Raw genomic sequence first — 19982 nt, 5'->3', positions numbered from 1 at the left:
GCAGTCTCCTTTTAAACTCTTCTCACTGTCCTTACCTGGCTGATATTCACGCACTTGTACAGTCGTGCCCCGATCAAACTGCTGAAGAAATAACTCTCCTTTTGAACTCTTCTCGCTGTTCTACCTGGCTGACGTCCACGCACTTACACAGTTGTGCCCCAATCAAACTGCCGAAGAAATGACCTTTAAAAATCTGAGGGAGGAATTAATACAATGCTGAGAGGGAATTTCTTCTCATTGTAGAGGCTTGAAGAAGGGGAATGATCAGGATACTTAAGAGTGGGATGAAGAAAAATGTCTGCTCAATTGTGCTTAATGATAACTGCAGCACAGAGAGCTGTGGATGCTCATATACTGGTACTTTCAAGGCTGGAATCAATAGATTTGAACACTAGGGTAATTGAAGGAAATAGATATCAGATGGCAAAGTGAGTAAGATTTGAGAGCAATTGATGGAGCAGATTTGAGAGACAAGCAACCATAGCATTCTTCTATACACATAATCGTACAGCTTTATCAATCAGTCGACACAGTCATGGCAGGCCTGCATCGTAGTATGAAGTGGCCATTCTCTAAATCAGCTGACAAACGAGGAGGACATGTTCATATGACATGATTCGTCTCTGTGCTGTGAGCTGATATATCTTTTCAACGAGTCATGGGATAAACTAGGCAACCCCTGACTTGCTCATGACTTCCTTTTTTGTTATCCACTCTTTACCTTGTCTGCCTCCACTCTATGGCAAAGTCAAGAATGGATGAGGATGAGATTTAATTGAAATCTGCTTAGGGTGCTGGAAAATGTGATGACATTTTGTTTTCTTTTGTTCCAATGAAATTCAGAATTTTGTATGTAGAATAAGGGATAACAGGATGTTGGTAACATATTAGCAAGGATAAAGGATCGAATAGTCAACAGAAAAAGAGTGATTTATTTCCAGATTAGTAGAATGTTAATGGTTTGGTTCCTTATGGATCAATATTGCATCTCAACCATGTTCAGTTTATACCAATGATTTAGATCGGGGTTCTACATGCCATTTTTATGCCATGGACCAATGCCATTAAGCAAGAGGTCTGTGGAGCCAGGGTTGGGAACCCTGACATAGAAGATGAAGAAGAAGATAACATATCCAAATTATAAATAGAAAAAGCTAGAAATACTCGCTGGAAATTCCTCAGAAATCACTGATGAAGAGAGAAACATTTCATTTGAATAGGTTTTCAGGTTTTGAGAGTAGGTAACTGATAAGATGCTGAGAGACTGTTTAATCTACCTGCAGAGGTTTGAACAAAGTAGCAAAGAACCAGGACATTTGGGAGTAAGACAAAGAAAGACTAGTTTTATAATCTTTTCTGAACGAGGCCACTGAGACATTTTTCAGAACTAGTAAACTGTCAGCAAGCTGTATGTATTAATAGATATAAACAAATTTGTCGGCCATACATTATCTGTCAAAATTACCTGTCTGGAGTCTTTGAACACAAGACTTTTATCTGTTGCTTAAAGATTGTAGTGGCTACTTGGAAAAATGAACCGAAACTGCTGAGAGATTGAATAGGGGAATTAGCGCCTTGTGACGTGCTTCCAAATAACTGAGTTCCAAGCCAAAGAAGTATGTTTGTTTCTTTATTGTGAAACCAGCAAGACCAGCGATTTTATATAGCGATTTTTTAAAAAACTAACAAAACTAGCATAGCAGTAGTGAAATTAACAAGATTAACAATAACAGAATTAGCGAAATAAATGTTCAACAAAAAATATCCATCCCTACTAAGTCTCTTACTAACTAAACTAACAGCACAAAGGGTGAATACACGACTATACTCACAGAACCCATAATAAAAACACGCGACACAAAGTACAATACTGTACAGACAGACGGAAAATAGATACATGGCTCCTACAGAGATTTTATATAATAGTAATACTATTGTCTGTATTATCAAATGATATAAAATTTACACATTTGCTGTCATCGTACAAATACGTGAAGTAAAATCTGAATAGTGGAAATGATCTGCAGTTTGAGCAGCATATGTGGAAAAGAAAATAGTTTCAGATCAATAATATTTTGCTAGATCTAGGAAAAAATGGAGATCAAACAAACAGCAAGGAAAGGGAAAAGAAATGAAAAGAGTATGTGGGAAGGCCCACATTCAAGTGAAAGGCAGGAGAGATGAAGTGGCAAAAAGAATCGTAGAGGAGCACAAAAGTACAAATAGTATAGGATAATGAATAACAAAAAGTAATCTGGGAGATGATATAAATTCAAAAGGTTAATTAACTATCTGAAATTACTGGTAGAAGAAGAAAAAGAATTGAATATGCAGGTTCTATAAAGGATAATCATTTACAATGTTTGACCTCTGTTGAGACAAGTAGATTGTAATGTGCACTGTTGGAAGTTGAAATGTTGTTAGGATGAACTTTACTGGAATAATGTAAGAGGGGAATGACAGAAGTGAATGACAGGATCTGGGTGAAGAATTCAAGTGGAATATATTTGGAAACTAAGTAAGTGTGTTTAACAGAATTGCCAACTGATCTGAAAATGGTCTCACCAACATCAGGAAAACGATGTCCTGAGCAAAACATTCAGCATATTAAATTGTAGACTGTGTTTGGGGCATTTGATAGTTGAGAGGTAAAGGGCAAATGTAGCATTTCTCGGGTACGTGAGAAGGTGCCTTGTGAAGAGGAATGCATATGGAGAAGTGAATTAGACACCTACTGTGAACAATCCTTTCAAAACACAATGTATTGATAGGGGAGGGGAAAGGACATTGTGCCTTGTGAGGTACATTGGAAGTTTTGGAAACTGTAGAGAATGATATGTTGAATGAGAAGCTACAAAGCTGTAAAGAGGTTTCTATCCTTCTGAGAAGGAGGAGGAGGAGCAGAGATGCAAAACAAAATTGTGCAAGTACATTTAGTGTGCCTGTCAGTAGTAGGAAGTCAGGGTGGAGGATCAAAGCCTGTGTTAGCTATAAGGCTATTTTCCTACTTTCAGTGGTGCAATTTGCAAAAATTGTGCTGACTTAAGCAATCCAAATTCAAATTGTATTTCAGATTTTTGCCAGTGGAAAAAAAGGTAGTTTTAAAGTGGAGTTAAGATCATAATCATATACTTGTGGGTCTCAGCATATAATTTACGGCTTGTGTTAATCAAGGCCAAAGTCTAAAACACTTTTTGTACTTGGTTCAGACATGACGTAAACACATGGGTTCATGTAGACGGAGAAAGTTGGTGGTGATTAAGAAAATGATATTAAAATACCACGGGGTTGACAGGATTGGTATTGAATTTAGAAAAGCAATGAGCATTGCCTACTCCCATCTCTAGTTTCTTGAATGCTTCACAGGATGTTATCCAAACAGGCACATGGCAATTTGGCAGCACAGATTGTTTAAGTGCCAGGCTCCCAATGTAAGCTTTAGTTGGCTTGGACCTCAGATTCAACTGAATGAGCAGTCCACACTTTCAAGAAATAAAAATGCTCCATCCAAAGATTAGAGTCATCATCAAATCCGGGTGGAGCAATGTTATTGGGAGGGCAGATGGTCGTGGGCTTGATTGGTACTTGTGCTGTGATCAGGAGCTTTGGGGAAGGCTTAGGAGGCACAGGAATAATTTTTTTTCCTGGCTTTATTTGGGGAAGTGGTGTTGGAGTGGAGAATATTTCTCATTTAAAGTTCTGTTTTAAGTGCAGATGCATGTCTTTTGATCTCCATACAATGTATTCTGGTTAATGGAAACACATCGGGACCAGTACATTTTGGTCCAATTAAGTGGTTGTCCCAATTAGCCAGTTTTATGGAAATTGTTTAAAAAAAAAAGTCACATATTCAACATGCACACGACTGAATCTAGCTAGAAACTGTTCTCTTGTCCCAGTTAAGCAGCATAATGAAGGAAATCCCAGCTATTCTCTCGATTAGTTTTTGTTCTTTAAGAGTTGACACAAATAAGCAGCTGCCCCTTTTAACTGATGGTCCAATTAACTGGAATCCACTGTATTTATTTATTATATCATCAATAAAACATGTTCAACTTGTTAACATAGTCCAGCAACTCATTGAAGTTAAAAATGGCATGAAATAGTGCATTGCAGCCTGTATAACAACAATGTGGTGTACAATTTCTGCAGACTATAGATTATTTACAGCTGCAGCTTTCTCCTCTGTGTTACGTGTTTACATTTGGCCTTCAGCTACAATTGATTGAATTAAGTTGACTCTAAATTACATGATACAGTCTAAATTATTATTTTTACGCCCATATATATTTTAACTCTAACCTGTAACTGAAGGGTTGAGATGATGAACATGACTAGCTAGAAAAGCTAGTTTCTCTCTAACTGCATTGTTGCTCTAGAAAGATATAATTTATAGGATATTGAAAAGCAGCAAGAGAAATGTACTTACCATCCAATAACACAAAAATCCTACTGTGGGAAAATTATTTAGTTCATTTCCCTGTGGAAATTAAATGTTCATTATCCTTTTAAATTAGTCCTTTTCAAACAATTCCTACTGCACTAAATATTATATTTCTTGATATACAATTGGTAAAATGTCATTATTTATACTGAAATTTCATCTGCTAAGCCATGATTGCTTCAAATTTTATTCCTGGATGACATTAAATAGCAATTTTTTTCCACTTTAGCAACTTTAATCTTATTTCAACTTCAGAGTAAATGTCTTATTTGATAAAGTGCTGATTCATGTGTGACAAAAACAGATGTTTGATCATAAAGCCATCTCCAATACAGTTTTCACCAATGTGCATTTATGTGCACACTTCCCAGCAAGGTTTGGTTTTTGCTTATGAGCAAAGACCAAATATAAGAGAGACAGAATGGTTTGTTTTCCATTTTGCAGCAGAGACTAGTTTACGATCTTGCAGCTATTTTCTTCATAGGCTGCCATTGGAATCTGGCACATTCCGAGATTGCTGACACTGTATTACTTTTTAATAATGTGTGATTATTACTATCTCTGAAGAGGCTTTTTAACCAGATGCTGTCCTGTGTTTAGTGGAACCAAGGCTAATGTTATGACTCTAACATAACATTTTCTCAAATAAGATATGTATGTAATAGAGCTCACTAAATTGTCTGATTTACCTCTGTGCCAGGCATAGTGTTGCATTAATTTCAGATTGCAGTTAAAACTTGGTATTTTCAATTATGCCCATCCTCCACTTGAAAATTGGATATAATGTTGTGAGTGTATCACTTAATCAGGAAATTCTAGTGCATGGGATCATTCGATTTCTTTATTTGTAACTTTATTATCACAATTCTGTTTAAATTCCATAAAATAGATTGTGATACATTTCTGTATTCTTTGTCCATTCAGTTGAGATATGGTGTTGTCATTTTACAAGGATTTCCGTAATCTGTTATATATTGAACTTAATCTACAAGGCATTTTTTTTAATCAATGGCCATTACAGGATCGTTGACCAGTTATGTTGACAAATCGCAGTCTTCCTCACAACCCCCTCCCCCAAAAAACAATGCGTTGTTGCAGTCACCTTCATACACAGACTATAGAAGCTTAAGAAGGCAGACTGCCACTAATACAGCAGCCTTCTTGGTGCTGTATATAGTGATTATTTACATCTTTAGTGATGCTGTACTCAGAGTTATGAATGGCTAGAGCATCACATTTTATTTGCTTCATATTTAGCCAGTATTTCATCCCACAAAGTGAGAATAAATAAACTGGTAGAGTATTCTATGATATAAAAATGCTGTTATACCACAAAGTTCTATATGCCTTGCATAAACCTTGTTTTCTTTTCAAAGCATCCGGCATTCATATCACATACATTTTGGACCATACATTTTATTTTGCATGAGTAATTCCATCATTACTTGAGGCTGAATAACATCAGGTAACCTAAAAAAAAATACAAATTTCTTCCCACAATCTGTAAATACTGTAAATAAGATGAAGCAATGAAACCATCTGAATAATCTGTCTTAAGCAGATGGGTGGATTCCTTAGATAGCTAAATCTCTATGTACATACCCAGTGAGAGTAGACACGCCATTTTCACTTTCCTTTGCTTGTTCCACCTGTGGCCTGGTAACTTTTACTTCTGCTCCACGAGGAATAGATTCGCATTCAAGGTGCAAATTCAAGATTGTTTAATGTCATTTCCAGTATACAGTTGTAAAGGAGAACAAAATAATTGTTACTCCGGACCTAATGCAGCTTAAAAAGAAACACAATAAGATAGAGAACACAATAATAAAGAAACATAATAAATATTAATACTTAAGATATCTTACATACATTGATTGTGTTTCCATAAAGTGAAGTTAGGCACAGGAGTGTTTGTACACAAGGTGACTCTGACAGGAAATGAAGTAGTGGTGGTGGAGGGTGTAGTGAGGTGGGTTAGTTGGTGGAAGTGCTGGTCAACCTTGCTACTTGGGGAAAGTAACTAGTTTTGAATTTGGTGGTCCTGGTGGGTATGCTGTGTCATGTCCTTCATGATGGGACTGGGACAAACAGTCCACGAGCAGCATTGAGTATTTAATATTTAAGTAATATTTGAGTGTGAGTGTGTGTGTGTATTCTTGTTTCATTTAAATAATTAATTACAGGTTATATGTTAAAATATGTGAATGGCATATGACATTATACTACCACACGATACAAGTGCACCTCACTTAAAGTAAACAAAGTTTGACCCTCATTCTTGGACTCTCATGCCTTCCTTTGAATTAGTTTAATGTTTTGAAGTTACAAAACATAATATTGGCAATGAGGTATATATAAAATGAATCCAAGATGGCTATCAACCTCTTAAAATGCAGTGAGACGTTCAAACTTAAAAAGACACTGTGAGGAAAAAAAACACAGCCCAGTGCATACAGAGATGGTTGATTTTTTTTTAAAATGCAGCACAGCACATGTTCTTTGGAAAGGAAGACACAATGAAGTTTTTAAAATAAGGCAGTGAACAGAAGAATTCATGGGTTCATAAAGAGAAAGATTCACAGGTTCATAAAGAGTGAGTACCGGGTGCAGAAATAGCTGGCCATGTCAGGAAAATCGATACGTTTGATTACACAAAGGATAACTGGAATATGTATACTGACCTAATTCAGCAATATTTTGAAGTAAGTGAATTAGTCAATGAGAAATGAGTACCAAGTTTTCTGAGAGCATTGGGTTTAAAGGCATACAGTTTGCTTCAAAGTTTAACTGCTCCAACCAAACCAGTCAAAATGAGCTTTGCTGATATTGTCAAAGTACTACAAGAGCATTCAGAACCAAAGCCATTGTTGTTTGCAGAACGCTTTAGGTTCCATATGCGGAATTAAAAAGAAGGGGAGTCGATTTCAGTGTACATGGCTGAATTGAAGAGATTGTCTGAACATTGTAAGTTTGGTAATGGGCTTAATGATGAATAGAAAGAGTTTAGTTTGTGGAATCTTAAAAGAAAGCATTCAAAATTGGCTTTTAACTGAAGCACAACTGACATCATACATTATTTCTACTTTATATAGGCTGTGTATTTATCATATCATTCCTGCTTTTACTATATGTTAGTGTTATTTTAGGTTGTATGTGCTATTTGGTATGATTTGGTAGGTTTTTTTTTGGGTCTGGGAACGCTTAAAAATTTTTCCCATATAAATTAATGGTAATTGCTGCTTCGCTTTACGCCATTTCAGCTTACGAAAGGTTTCATAGGAACGCTCTGCTTTCGGAAACCTGTATTGAGAAGCCTCTTCACAAGGACTGGTGTTCCTGAACACTTGACAATGGACCTGGGGATGAACAGTTTTGATCATTCCTAAAAATGAATGGAATGAGACATATTGTACCTGCACCATGCCATTCAGGGTGCCGATGGCTTGGTGGAGAAGTTTGTCCAGAGTCTAGAGAATGCACTGTGAGCAATGTCAGCAGAGAGCACTACACTAACACTGAACCAGAAGCTCACCAATTTCCTCCTTGCATATTGTAATACAACAAAGCCCACAACCAACAATTCAACAGCTATGCTGTTCCTGGATCATCCCTTGTGTCTATGCTTGGATCTCCTCAAGCCCAATCTCAGAAGGAGTATGCAGAACAAACAGCTGAGACAAACTGAAGGCTCCTCAAACAAGGAGGTTTGTTGTTTCACTCCTGGACAAACAGTCCTAATGAGGAACTACAGAAGTGGAAAGATTAAGGATAGAACCGGATGACTTTCCTACACAGTGTGTCTGATACACTTTATACTTTATTGTTGCCAAACAATTGATACTAGAACGTACAATCATCACAGCGATATTTGATTCTGCACTTCCTGCTCCCTGGATTACAAATCAATAGTAAATATTAAAAATTTAAATTATAAATCATAAACAGAAAATAGAAAAATGGAAAGCAAGGTAGTGCAAAAAAACCGAGAGGCAGGTCTGGATATTTGGAGGGTACGGCCCACATCCGGGTCAGGATCCGTTCAGCAGTCTTATCACAGATGGAAAGAAGCTGTTCCTAAATCTGGCCGTATGAGTCTTCAAGCTCCTGAGCCTTTTCCCAGAGGGAAGAGGGATGAAAAGTGTGTTGGCTGGGTGGGTTGTGTCCTTGATTATCCTGGCAGCGCTGCTCCAACAGCGTGCGGTGTGAAGTGAGTCCAAGGACAGAAGATTGGTTTGTGTGATGTGCTGCGCTGTGTTCATGATCTTCTGCAGCTTCTTTCGGTCTTGGACAGGACAACTTCCACGCCAGGTTGTAATGCACCCTAGAAGAATGCTTTCTACGGTGCATCTATAAAAATTAGTGAAGGTTTTAGGGGACTGGCCAAATTTCTTTAGTTTTCTCAGGAAGTAAAGGCGCTGGTGGGTCTTCTTGGCAGTGAACTCTGCTTGGTTGAACCAAGTCAGGTCATTTGTGATATTGACCCCGAGGAACTTAAAGCTTTTGACTTGTTCCACTTGCGCACCACCGATGTAAATTGGGTTGTGCGGTCCGCTACTCCTTCTGAGGTCAACAATTAATTCTTTCGTCTTGCTGACGTTGAGGGATAGGTTATTGTCTTCACACCATGCCACCAGGTTCTCAATTTCCTCACTGTACTCAAACTCATCATTACCCGAGATACGGCCTACAATTGTTGTGTCATCAGCAAACTTGTATATTGAGTTCGATGGAAACTTGGCTACACAATCATGGGTGTACAGTGAATATCACCTGGAGACAATACATTGACCAGTTGAGGAGAGCAGAGTCTATTGTCAGAGAAGAAGGTTGACTATCACTATCAGAACTACTTCCTGCAGTCTCTGAGTCAACTCCTGAATGGGACAATTTAAAATTCACTATGCTGTATACAGTATAATAGTTGTGTTATATAATATACTGTGTACATAGTTGATAAAATTGACAAGCTCAGCATGGGTGCATGAAGCAGTGCCAATGCAGTTGTCAGTGTAGTGAAGGAAGATTTGGGGAGTAAGACCAGGGAAGGCTTCGAACATAAACTGTTCTACATAGCCGACAAAGAGGCAGGCATAGCTTGGGTCCATGTGAATGCCCATGGCTACTACTCGAGCTTGGAGAAAGTGGGAGGAGCTGAAGGAAAAATTGTTCAGGGTGAGGACCAATTCTGCCAGACAGGGGAGGGTGGTAGTAGAGGAGGACTGGTTGTACCAACTCCTGTAGGTATTATATTGGCACAGTACCATAATGACTGTCCATTACTGGAATACTCTGTACTTCACAAGTAATTTATAATCAACATGATTTTCAAATAACTTTTAAAAAATCTCTCCTTGAACATATATACAGACAACAGTGCAGTGGTAATGTTGTACTGAACGAACTAAACAAGAATTAAATGCTTAACTAAACTAACTGTCTCTGATCTGGGCCGACATTTACGTGCTGGGCGGCACCTGATTAAATTAACTTGTTTATTTCGTCTTTTTTTCTTAAAGATGGGCTGGGTGCGTCCCGGCTACCGCTGCACCCCTGCATGCTTCATGGCCCAGAGGTTGGGGACCACTGCTCTAGACATTCATATGCCTATCTAAGAGCCTCTTATATGCCTCCTCTAACAAATTGCCAATATGTTCCAGGCATCTGCAAGTCTCTGTGTGTAAAGAAAAACACATGAATATGGGAATTAATTTGTTTTTCATGATTACTGTTCTGCATCTTCTAACTCAAGCAGACAAATGCAACCCTGGATATGCACAATCACATCCCACTAAGGAAGAGAAGAGAGATCATTAGGAAAATCTAGATGTTGATAAATGTCCCATGATTTTCCTTAATCCAGAAAATTATAATCCAGATTCAGCTGGAGATGCGTCAAGTGAGTACAATTGGCATTGTCCATGGGGCGGCATGGTAGTTAGTGGTTAGTGCAACGTCTTGCAGTACCAGTGACCAGAGTTGAAGTACATTCTCCCGCTGGCTACTTGCATGGGTTTCCTCCAGGAGCTGCAGTTTCCCCCCCACCCCCCCACAGTCCAAAGGCGTAATGGTTGGTAGGTTAATTGGTTATTGTAAATTGTCCAGTGATTAAGCTAGGGATAAATTGTGTTTGCTGGGTGGCATGGTTCCAAGCGATGGAAGGGCCTATTCCGCACTATATCTCAATCAAACGATCAATAAATAAGCATCTCACTTGCATTATCATATACAGCACTTAATTGTGATTTGACGCAAACAACACATTTCACTGTATGTTTCGATACTTCAGTGTATGGTACTCGTGACAAATAAAGCTAATCTTTATTCTTAATTGAAAGTGCTTTGGGCTGCATAAAATGCAAAGTTTACATGTTTCATGACTTGTAACTTGCAAACCTCATTCACATCCTAAATGACACAGTAATATTGTATGGTGGGACTAGTTCCCAAATTGTGGAGAATGAAGAAACAACTTGATTTGCAGGTACATGTTCAACTTTGCCGACATGCAGCCTTCATTCCTGAAGTAAGACTAAATGTTAAATATGAACTTTAGAAAGTTTACAGGTAAGATGGGGAAAGCTGGTTGAAGAGAGGAATCATCTCAATGGCAGACAAAACCATTTCAATGTTAAGGTAATATAAAGAGGTAGTGAGACAGAGAATACTTCATAAACATAATTAAGAAATAATTAATCAGAAATTAAGGGTAGAGCTCCCAGTACTTGCTGTGAAGTGGCAGAATTTTTAAATGCAGAAGTTAGATAAGCTTGTAGCTAAATGTTTCAGTAAGGGATTTTAACTCTTTTATAGACTGGGATAAGCAGATTAGTTCATATCTGAATGAGACTGAATTTCTGGAATGTGTTCTAAAGACCTTTCTGTGAAAAAAATTATCTGAACCAAAAGGTATAGCAGCTTTGTATCTCTCCAATGGAAAGAATCCGGCCCTAACCTATGGTTTTATCCAAGCTCTAAAACAATTCACTGCATATATTACCATATTAGAGAAGAGAGTAATTCAAGTCAAGTTTATTGTCATTTAACTATGTACATGTATACCATCAAATGAGACATTTCTCCAAACCAGAGTGTAAAGCACAACAGTGCACATATAACACACAATAATTTAGGAAAGCAAGGATGAAATCTACAGATGAATTATGCATAAATAAACAAAGAACAAAGTAAAGTGCATGAATTAAATATTGTCAGGTACAGAACAGATTAACCGGTGACACTTTGAATGTGATGCGGCAGGGAGTTCAGAAGCCCAGTGGCCTGACGGAAGACTACAGGTCTAATGCTAATCCTTCCTGATTTATAATTTCTATGCTTTCATTATCTCTACTAAACCACTTTTGAATCAGAATCAGGTTTATTATCACCAGCATGTGTCGTGAAATTTGTTAACTTAGCAGCAGCAGTTCAATGCAATAAATAATCTAGAAGAAAAATAAGTAAATCAATCGCCTCCTTTTATCATTGTAAGGATGGATTTTTCCAGCATTTCTGTGTAACACAATCCCTATAATTCTTCCTTAAAGCAATGATGACATGAAGTTGTATACATTTGCTATTGGTTTTTAAAAAAAATCAGAATCAGGTTTATTATCTTGTGGCGTGAAATTTGATGTGTGATGTGAAATTTGTTAACTTAGCAGCAGCAGTTCAATGCAATACATAATCTAGCAGAGGGAAAAAACATAAAATAAAAATAGTAAATAAACAAGTAAATCAATTAGGTATATTGAATAGTTCTTTTAAAATGTGCAAAAACAGAAATACTGTATATTAAAAAAAGTGAAGTAGTGTCCAAAGATTCAATGTCCATTTAGGAACCGAATGGCAGAGGGGAAGAAGCTGTTCCTGAATCACTGAGTGGATGCCTTCAGGCTTCTGTACCTCCTGCCTGATGGTAACAGTGAGAAAAGGGCATGCCCTGGGTATTGAAAGTCCTTAATAATGGACGCTGCCTTTCTGAGACACTGCTCCCTGAAAATGTGCTTGGTACTTTGTAGGCTAGTACACAAATGGAGCTGACTAGATTTACAACCTTTTGCAGCTTCTCTCAGCCCTATGCAGTAGCCCCTCCATACTAGACAGAATCAGAATCAGGTTTATTAACACCGGCATGTGATGTGAAATTTGTTAACTTAGCAGCAGCAGTTCAATGCAATACATAATCTAGCAGAGAGAGAGAAAAAAAGAAATAAAATAAAACATAATAAATAAACAAGTAAATGAATTTAACCAATCTATATTGAATACATTATTTAAAAAATGTGCAAAAACAGAAATACTGTATATTTTAAAATTTTTAGTGAGGTAGTGTCCAAAACTTTAAAGTCCATTTAGGATGCAGCCTGTCAGAATGCTCTCCACAGTACAACTATAGAAGTTTTTGAGCGTATTTGTTGACATACCAAATCGCTTCAAACTCCTAATAATGTATAGCCGCTGTCTTGCCTTCTTTATAACTATATCGATATGTTAGGACCAGGTTAGACCCTCAGAGATCTTGACACCCAGGAACTTGAAGCTGCTCACTCTCTCCACTTCTGATCCCTCTATGAGGATTGGTGCGTGTTCCTTCATCTTACCCTTCCTGAAGTCCACAATCAGCTCTTTCGTCTTACTGACGTTAAGTGCCAGGTTATTGCTGCGGCACCACTCCACTAGTTGGCGTATCTCACTCCTGTATGCCCTCTCGTCACCACCTGAGATTCTACCAACAATGGTTGTACCGTCAGCAAATTTGTAGATGGCGTTTGAGTTATGCCTAGCCACACAGTCATGGGTATATAGAGAGTAGAGCAGTGGGCTAAGCACACACCCCTGAGGTGTGCCAGTGTTGATCGTCAGCGAAGCGCATATGTTATCACCAATCTGCACAGACTGAGGTCTTCCTGTTAGGAAGTCGAGGATCCAATTACAGAGGAAGGTACAGAGGCCCAGGTTCTGCAACTTCTCAATAGGATTGTGGGAATGATGGGAGTGATGCAGCCTGTCAGAACGCTCTCCACAGTACAACTATAGAAATTTTTGAGTGTATTTGTTGACATGCCAAATGTCTTCAAACTCCTAATAAAGTATAGCTGCTGTCTTGCCTTCTTTATAACTACATCAATATGTTGGGATCAGGTTAGATCCAATGTCATGACAGTTGATTATTCAGAATTTCCAAGACCTTGCGCTATTGGAAGCCTACCAGAATATGACATTCAGAACAGTACTACTTTCTGAAGAACTTTCTGCCATCTGTAATATCTTCATAATGATGTAAGGAAACTTAGAAAAGTTTGCCCTTAACCCAGCACTTCAGACTGAGGCTCTGAATTCATTGGGTATTTGTAGTCAGGCTTTAGTGTTCAGATAATTGTTTAGCTGCACTGTACTGTTTCCTAACTTAAATTTCTCTTGTTTTCCCAGTTGTGCTTTGTAGTGTTCTGGACTCCCCATCTATCGGAGAAAATTCTGGTTAACCTGATAGGTGTGAATTTTGCTTTTGCTGAGCTCTGCGTGGTTCCACTACGAATCTTTTCTTTCTTCCCCTTCCCAGGTATGAAGTTTTGTTTAAAAGTAACGTTTCAACATTTAAGAGATATTATTGATTGACTGGAAGGTATGCTGTCCAGCAGTGTATTTCTTAAGAATGCCTGCAAAACATTTGTTGGTTCAAATATGTACCTTACATATGTAAGGGAAGAACAGGGAAAAATGCAGTCACTAAACACCCCCTTTTTTTGACCTCTTTATTGACATGAACCTTCCATATGAGTACTCAGGAATTGTAAGAAGAAGTGAAAATGAGAAGAAATTTTGAAAGACACCTCAATCTTGAAATTTCATTCAAAACTTCTTCTAACAAGTCAAAATTTGATTGCATGCTGGAGATGATCCAGTCACCTCCCCAAAAAACACTGATGGTTAAATTGTCTGAACTGAATGTTCTGAGTTTTAACTACTTTTAAAGTAGAGGGAACAGTCTGAAAGATGTTTGTGACCTAACCTTGGGTGCTATATGTTCTCCCTGTGACGGTATTAATTTTCTTTGGGTGTTCCAGTCTCCTCTCACATCCCAAAAATGTGCAGGTTGCTAATTCAATTGACCACTGTAAATTGTCCCTTGGTGAGGGATTGAATTTTGGGGGAGATGATGAGAATGTGGAGAGAATTTAAGACACAAGGAGCTGGTGTAGGACAGCCATTTACTGTGCTTTATATCACTTTGACTGGTGTTGGAAAATTCAATGTAAGATTTTATTCATTGCAAAATGAATTATTGAATATTTGCACCATGATATAAATACAAATAGACCTTTTTAGGCTGGATATTTACATCCTTTCATAGAGGTGGGCAAAATTTATAAACATAGTTGATTTGGGTAAAGACTAGTCAAGAAAAAGACTTCTGACCAATACTTATCAGCTCCTAGAACACCTTGTCTCCTTTTTCCATTAAAGATCTAGTTTGTGCAGTGGATTTTCTTGTATTGTACACTGCATACATTCTAGTTTTAGATCCTTGCTGGATGAGGGTGTGTCTGTAGGTTTTAAGTGACTATCTGTAAACCGCATTGGCTCATAATTCCAAAGTACTGCCAGTTTAGAATCAGGCTTGCGGCATAATTGTATACTGTTTTAGCTGCCAAGAAGAACAAAAGCAGCTTATGTGTTAAGTGTCATAAAACTAGAGAAGTGATTAAAGTTTTGCTGATTGTGCTGTGGAAATACAATGTGATATTAAAATTTAGTTTTTTCTGATTACTTATGTAAAGACCACATATAAATGTAAATGCCAGCCTCTATCTCTGCTACTTTAAACCCAAGGAGTGCGGACTTAAATGCTTATAGTAGACTATTATTTCAGTTGTTCAGTATTCTAATCTGATTGGATACCTAAAGATACCCTTTGTCAAAAGCAGTTATTTCCGGGAGCATACTGGCATGCAAACTTTTTAAAAATCATATAATTAAGCATTATGAGGAAGCTGTTAGCCAGGTGTTCATTTGTTTGCAATATTTAACTTGTGAAATCTTATCTCACATACAGTATATGGTTCATGACGACCAACATGTTGAATACTGCCACAGGCCGTTAACTGGGGTAAAAGCTTCTTGTGACATTACTTAAAGGGGTATCTTTAACCAGCCCAAATACCTTCAACCAACTGGAGATGTATTCTCATACTCATACTTGTCCTTTCTCAAGTTAAGTGAATTGATTGCAGTAGCTGGGTTAAGCAAACTTTCCAAAGTACTCAAGTCCCAGTCCTGATCTCCAAACTGTCTTTAGTGCCTCTCCAATCTTCTTTTCTTTTTCCCCCATCTCTTACTCTCTCAAGCTTATTGTCCAAGATTGGTTCTCGTTTCCCAGTTTAGCTGATACTGTTATTCATTCCCACCAGTCTGCTAGTTCCACTTCCCTTCAAGTTTGTCATTAAACATCATCCTCCTCCTGAACTTATAGACCTTGTAGATTGAATCATTTCCAAATTCTTTCCTCTCCATAGTCTTTGAATGTGTTGATTTTTCCCAATTTTAAACATATTTAATAAACTTCTATGTTTTAACTTCAGTCAAATTCTGCTCTTAGACCTGAGGACAATTTCTACCCCACTATTATAAAACTTGAATGGACCCCTTGTACGATAAAGATTAACTCTAGATCTCTTAATCTTCCTTGATGTAGCTGCTGTACCTTATTTGTCGACCTGTGCTGCACCTTCTCTGCAATTATAGCACTTTATTCTGAATTATTACTGTATCTCCATTTGTATTCCCTCGGTGTACTTGTGTTTGGAATGATCTGCATGGCTGGCATGTGAAACACTTTGGTTTATTATTGTCACATGTACCAATCACCATTACAACAATGAAACATATTATTAAATGCTATTGAAATGTAAATTCTATGCCATTTCAGAGGGTTGTTAAGCATATTGGTGTGGGCTAGGGTTCACACACAGCCTCAATGACTGCTGAGGTAAGATTTGAAGATTTTCTGCCATTGATAAATGAGGTAAACTTAACACTCCACTTATTCCAGATCACATAATTTAGCATATTTAAAATGTCCATTTGTGATGGTGGGAATCAAATTCATGCCTCTGGATTATTATGTCAGGCTGTCAAGCTGTTAGTCTGAAGCCAACATCTCCGTGGAAGAACTTGATGCAGGGCAGCAGGATATTACTGCTTCAGGGGAAAGATAAACAGAAAAGTAAAATGACTAGCAATGCATCACAGAGTTCTGAAAATACAGGGTTATTTTCAAATTAAATGAAAGGATTGGTCTTGAAGAGCAAGCCAGTAGCCACCACAAATGTCAATAAAAAATGGGGTGATAAGGTGGTAAATGGCTAATGGTAAAGGAAGCCTACATGAGATTGGTGATGACAGAGCCCATCAGAAAAGGCAAGACAGAAACAAATACAACTATTTTATCAAGTGAAAATGTCGATCCACACACACTGTATAGATGTGGATAAAAACGGTTGGAAGGACAACCAGAATGCTTCTGGGAGGAAGGGTCTGTGCAGAGCGCTGAAGGAATGGTGCATTGTAGATCCAGAATTAGAGGGAGTGATAGCAGCCTTTAAACAAGACTGACAGCCCCATGACTCTGGTGTCAAGGCTAATGTTATCTTAGATTGACAATAGAGCATTGATGAAGGACAGGAGATACTTCATATATTAGTGTAGGTAAAAGGCCAGGAAAATGCCAGGAGCAAGGTTATCAAGTAGGATTCATAACCCCTGGATTTTTTACATGAGTATAAGGATGAAAAGATTAGGGAGATCATCCAGAGAGCTACTTCATAAAATACTGGCAGTAGCATTGGGACAGGAGGAATTCTGTCTTTGGGCTGTCTTTACCAGAACCAGTCTGGGACAGTGTTTCTAGCAGAATGGTTTAAAAGGAGAGTGGTCACAGTAACTTCAAATTAGTAAATGTTAGAGTTGGAGAGGCAATAGCTTCTCAGGGAAAAAATTGGTATTAATTAAACAAGACAAATCAAAGAGGGTAGACTGATAGTGTAGTGTTGATTGAAAAGGGAAAAATATTACTAATTAAGACATGAGTGAAAAATACGAGAAAAACATCAGAACAGAAGGGCAGGTCAGAGTTGGTGACCCAAATATGTGTTACTTAGAGCAACACACAAAATGCAGGAGGAACTGAGTAGGTCAGGCAGCATCTATGGAGGAGATTAACTAGTTGACGTTGATTCCCCTCCATAGATGCTGCCTGACCTGCTGAGTTCCTCAGGCATCTTGCGTGTTTCTCTGGATTTGCAGCATCTGCAGAATCTCTGGTGAGTTACTTGCGCAGACACATGGAGCATGAGGATTAAACTGAATTCATTGTGTATACAAATTCAACTATGAGGTAATGACAGGGCCTACATTATACACAAAAATTGTCAAGGCTTGAGAACTGAACATACGAGTTCTTCCAAAAGGTGCTGTTGAATAGCTCTGACATTTCAGGATGAAAAGTATTTATCTCGTGTATAGTTTTGGTGGGAGGAAAGAACAGTAGGGAAGAATTTATGGGTAGAGTTATATCAATAGAAAGCAATTTAAAATTAGCAGGAGCCTGAGATCTTTTTTTTTTTGTTAGCAGTTCTAAAGTGGCAGAGAAATAAAAGCAGAATTTCATCCCATTCCACTTTCAGACTTTCAAATGCGTAGATTTTCTGATCTGAAAGGCAGAAAGTTTCTGAAATATATTTGGGATAGTTTTCTGCAATAAAATAACGTGGGACTGTCCATGGAACAGGAAAGAAAAACTGATTTGTTAATGATCCATATCTGGACTAACACAGGGGTCCCCGAACTTTTTTGCATCGCGGACCAGTTTATTATTGACAATATTCTTGCGGGCTGGCCGACCGGTGGCGGGGGGGGTGCGGGTGTGCGGTGTAGGATTGCCAACGGACAAGGGTAACTGTCAAATACGTTGTGTTTACCCCGAGAAAGACTACCATGACCATGAAGCCTTGCGCAGGCACCAGTGCGCATGCATGTACGTGCCGATTTTTATTCTACAAATCGTTTTTGGCGATTCTGTTCGGGGGGGGGGGGCGCGGCTTAATCACGACCGGAATATAGGTGATAAGAACTATAAGTCACTTATAAGTGGCTAATACACTCAATTTAGTTTCTAAAAGGGATTATCTAACGAATTTAATATTAAACACACAGCGCATATTTTCCTCGCACGAATATAGTGATAAGTCACTTATAAGTCAATAGTATCATAACATTTTAAGTAACGTTTGGATATTAAACACACAGCACGTATTTTCCCCGTATGAACATATAAAATCATTGCAACACACCAATATTGCTGAATCAGTGGGAGCCCTGGGCTTGTTTTCCTGCAACAAGACGGTCCCATTTAGGGATGATGGGAGACAGCGATACTCGAAGGGAGTTCCTTATGTCCAGTCTATTCCGCAATTTAATTTTCGTTACATTCATTGCAGAGATATGTTGGAAATGGAAGCAACGTTTTCTAGGAAGAGGTACAGTCGACGTTTTGGGCCGAGACCCTTCATTAGGACTAACTGAGAGAAGAGCTAGTAAGAGATTTGAAAGGGGGAGGGGGAGATCCGAAATGATAGGAGAAGACAGGAGGGGGAGGGATGGAGCCAAGAGCTGGACAGTTGATTGGCAAAAGGGATATGAGAGGATCATGGGACAGGGGGCCTAGGGAGAAAGAAAAGGGGGAGGGGGGAAAACCCAGAGGATAGGCAAGGGTAGTTACCATCCTCTGGGTTTTTCCCCCCTCCCCCTTTTCTTTCTCCCTAGGCCCCCTGACCCATGATCCTCTCATATCCCTTTTGCCAATCACCTGTCCAGCTCTTGGCTCCATCCCTCCCCCTCCTGTCTTCTCCTATCATTTCGGATCTTCCCCCTCCCCCTCCCACTTTCAAATCTCTTACTATCTCTTCTCTCAGTTAGTCCTGACGAAGGGTCTCGGCCCAAAACATCAACTGTACCTCTTCCTAGAGATGCTGCCTGGCCTGCTGCGTTCACCAGCAACTTTGGTGTGTGTTGCTTGAATTCCCAGCATCTGCAGATTTCCTCGTGTTTGCGAAGTAACGTTTTCAGTGCTTTCATGGCTATTTCAGGATATTCAGCCTTGACTTTGATCCAGAATGCCGGCAGAGATGGTATGTCAAACATACTTTTCAGCCCGCCATCATTTACAAGCTCAAGGAGTTGATCTTCTTCCCGCGCTGACATGGATGACACGTGGGTCATGACCTCACGTGTGTAATGACCTCGCGAGCGTTCAGGTTCAACGGTGCGTGACAGGGAATGAGGAAGGGTGCAGCTGACTCATATCGCCAAATCATATCATTTCCTCACGGCCGGGTAGCACATGCTTTGTGGCCTGGTACTGGTCCACAGCCCGGTGGTTGGGGACCACTGGACTAACACTTCCAAGGAGCAATCGTACAAGCAACTTCAATGTAGTTAACAGAAAGAAGAAGTGGAAAAAACCTATGAAGCTTCTAAATTT

General features: G+C 38.7%; 1 protein-coding gene across 2 annotated transcripts in view; it reads left to right on the top strand.

Annotated features, from left to right (window-relative positions):
- Window positions 1–19982, top strand: part of LOC140212463 (progressive ankylosis protein homolog B-like) — a 163753-nt gene that overhangs the window by 123004 nt on the left and 20767 nt on the right. For both annotated transcript variants that reach the window (XM_072283296.1, XM_072283297.1), the window contains one exon: window positions 13874–14003. In XM_072283296.1, the coding sequence (XP_072139397.1) occupies window positions 13874–14003 (130 nt within the window). The remainder of the gene's footprint in view (window positions 1–13873; window positions 14004–19982) is intronic.

This window comes from Mobula birostris, chromosome 19, assembly GCF_030028105.1.
Source record: "Mobula birostris isolate sMobBir1 chromosome 19, sMobBir1.hap1, whole genome shotgun sequence".
In the NCBI taxonomy this organism is placed as follows: domain Eukaryota; kingdom Metazoa; phylum Chordata; class Chondrichthyes; order Myliobatiformes; family Myliobatidae; genus Mobula; species Mobula birostris.
Note: the sequence above shows the minus strand (reverse complement) of the source record. Positions and strands in the feature narration are given on the sequence as shown.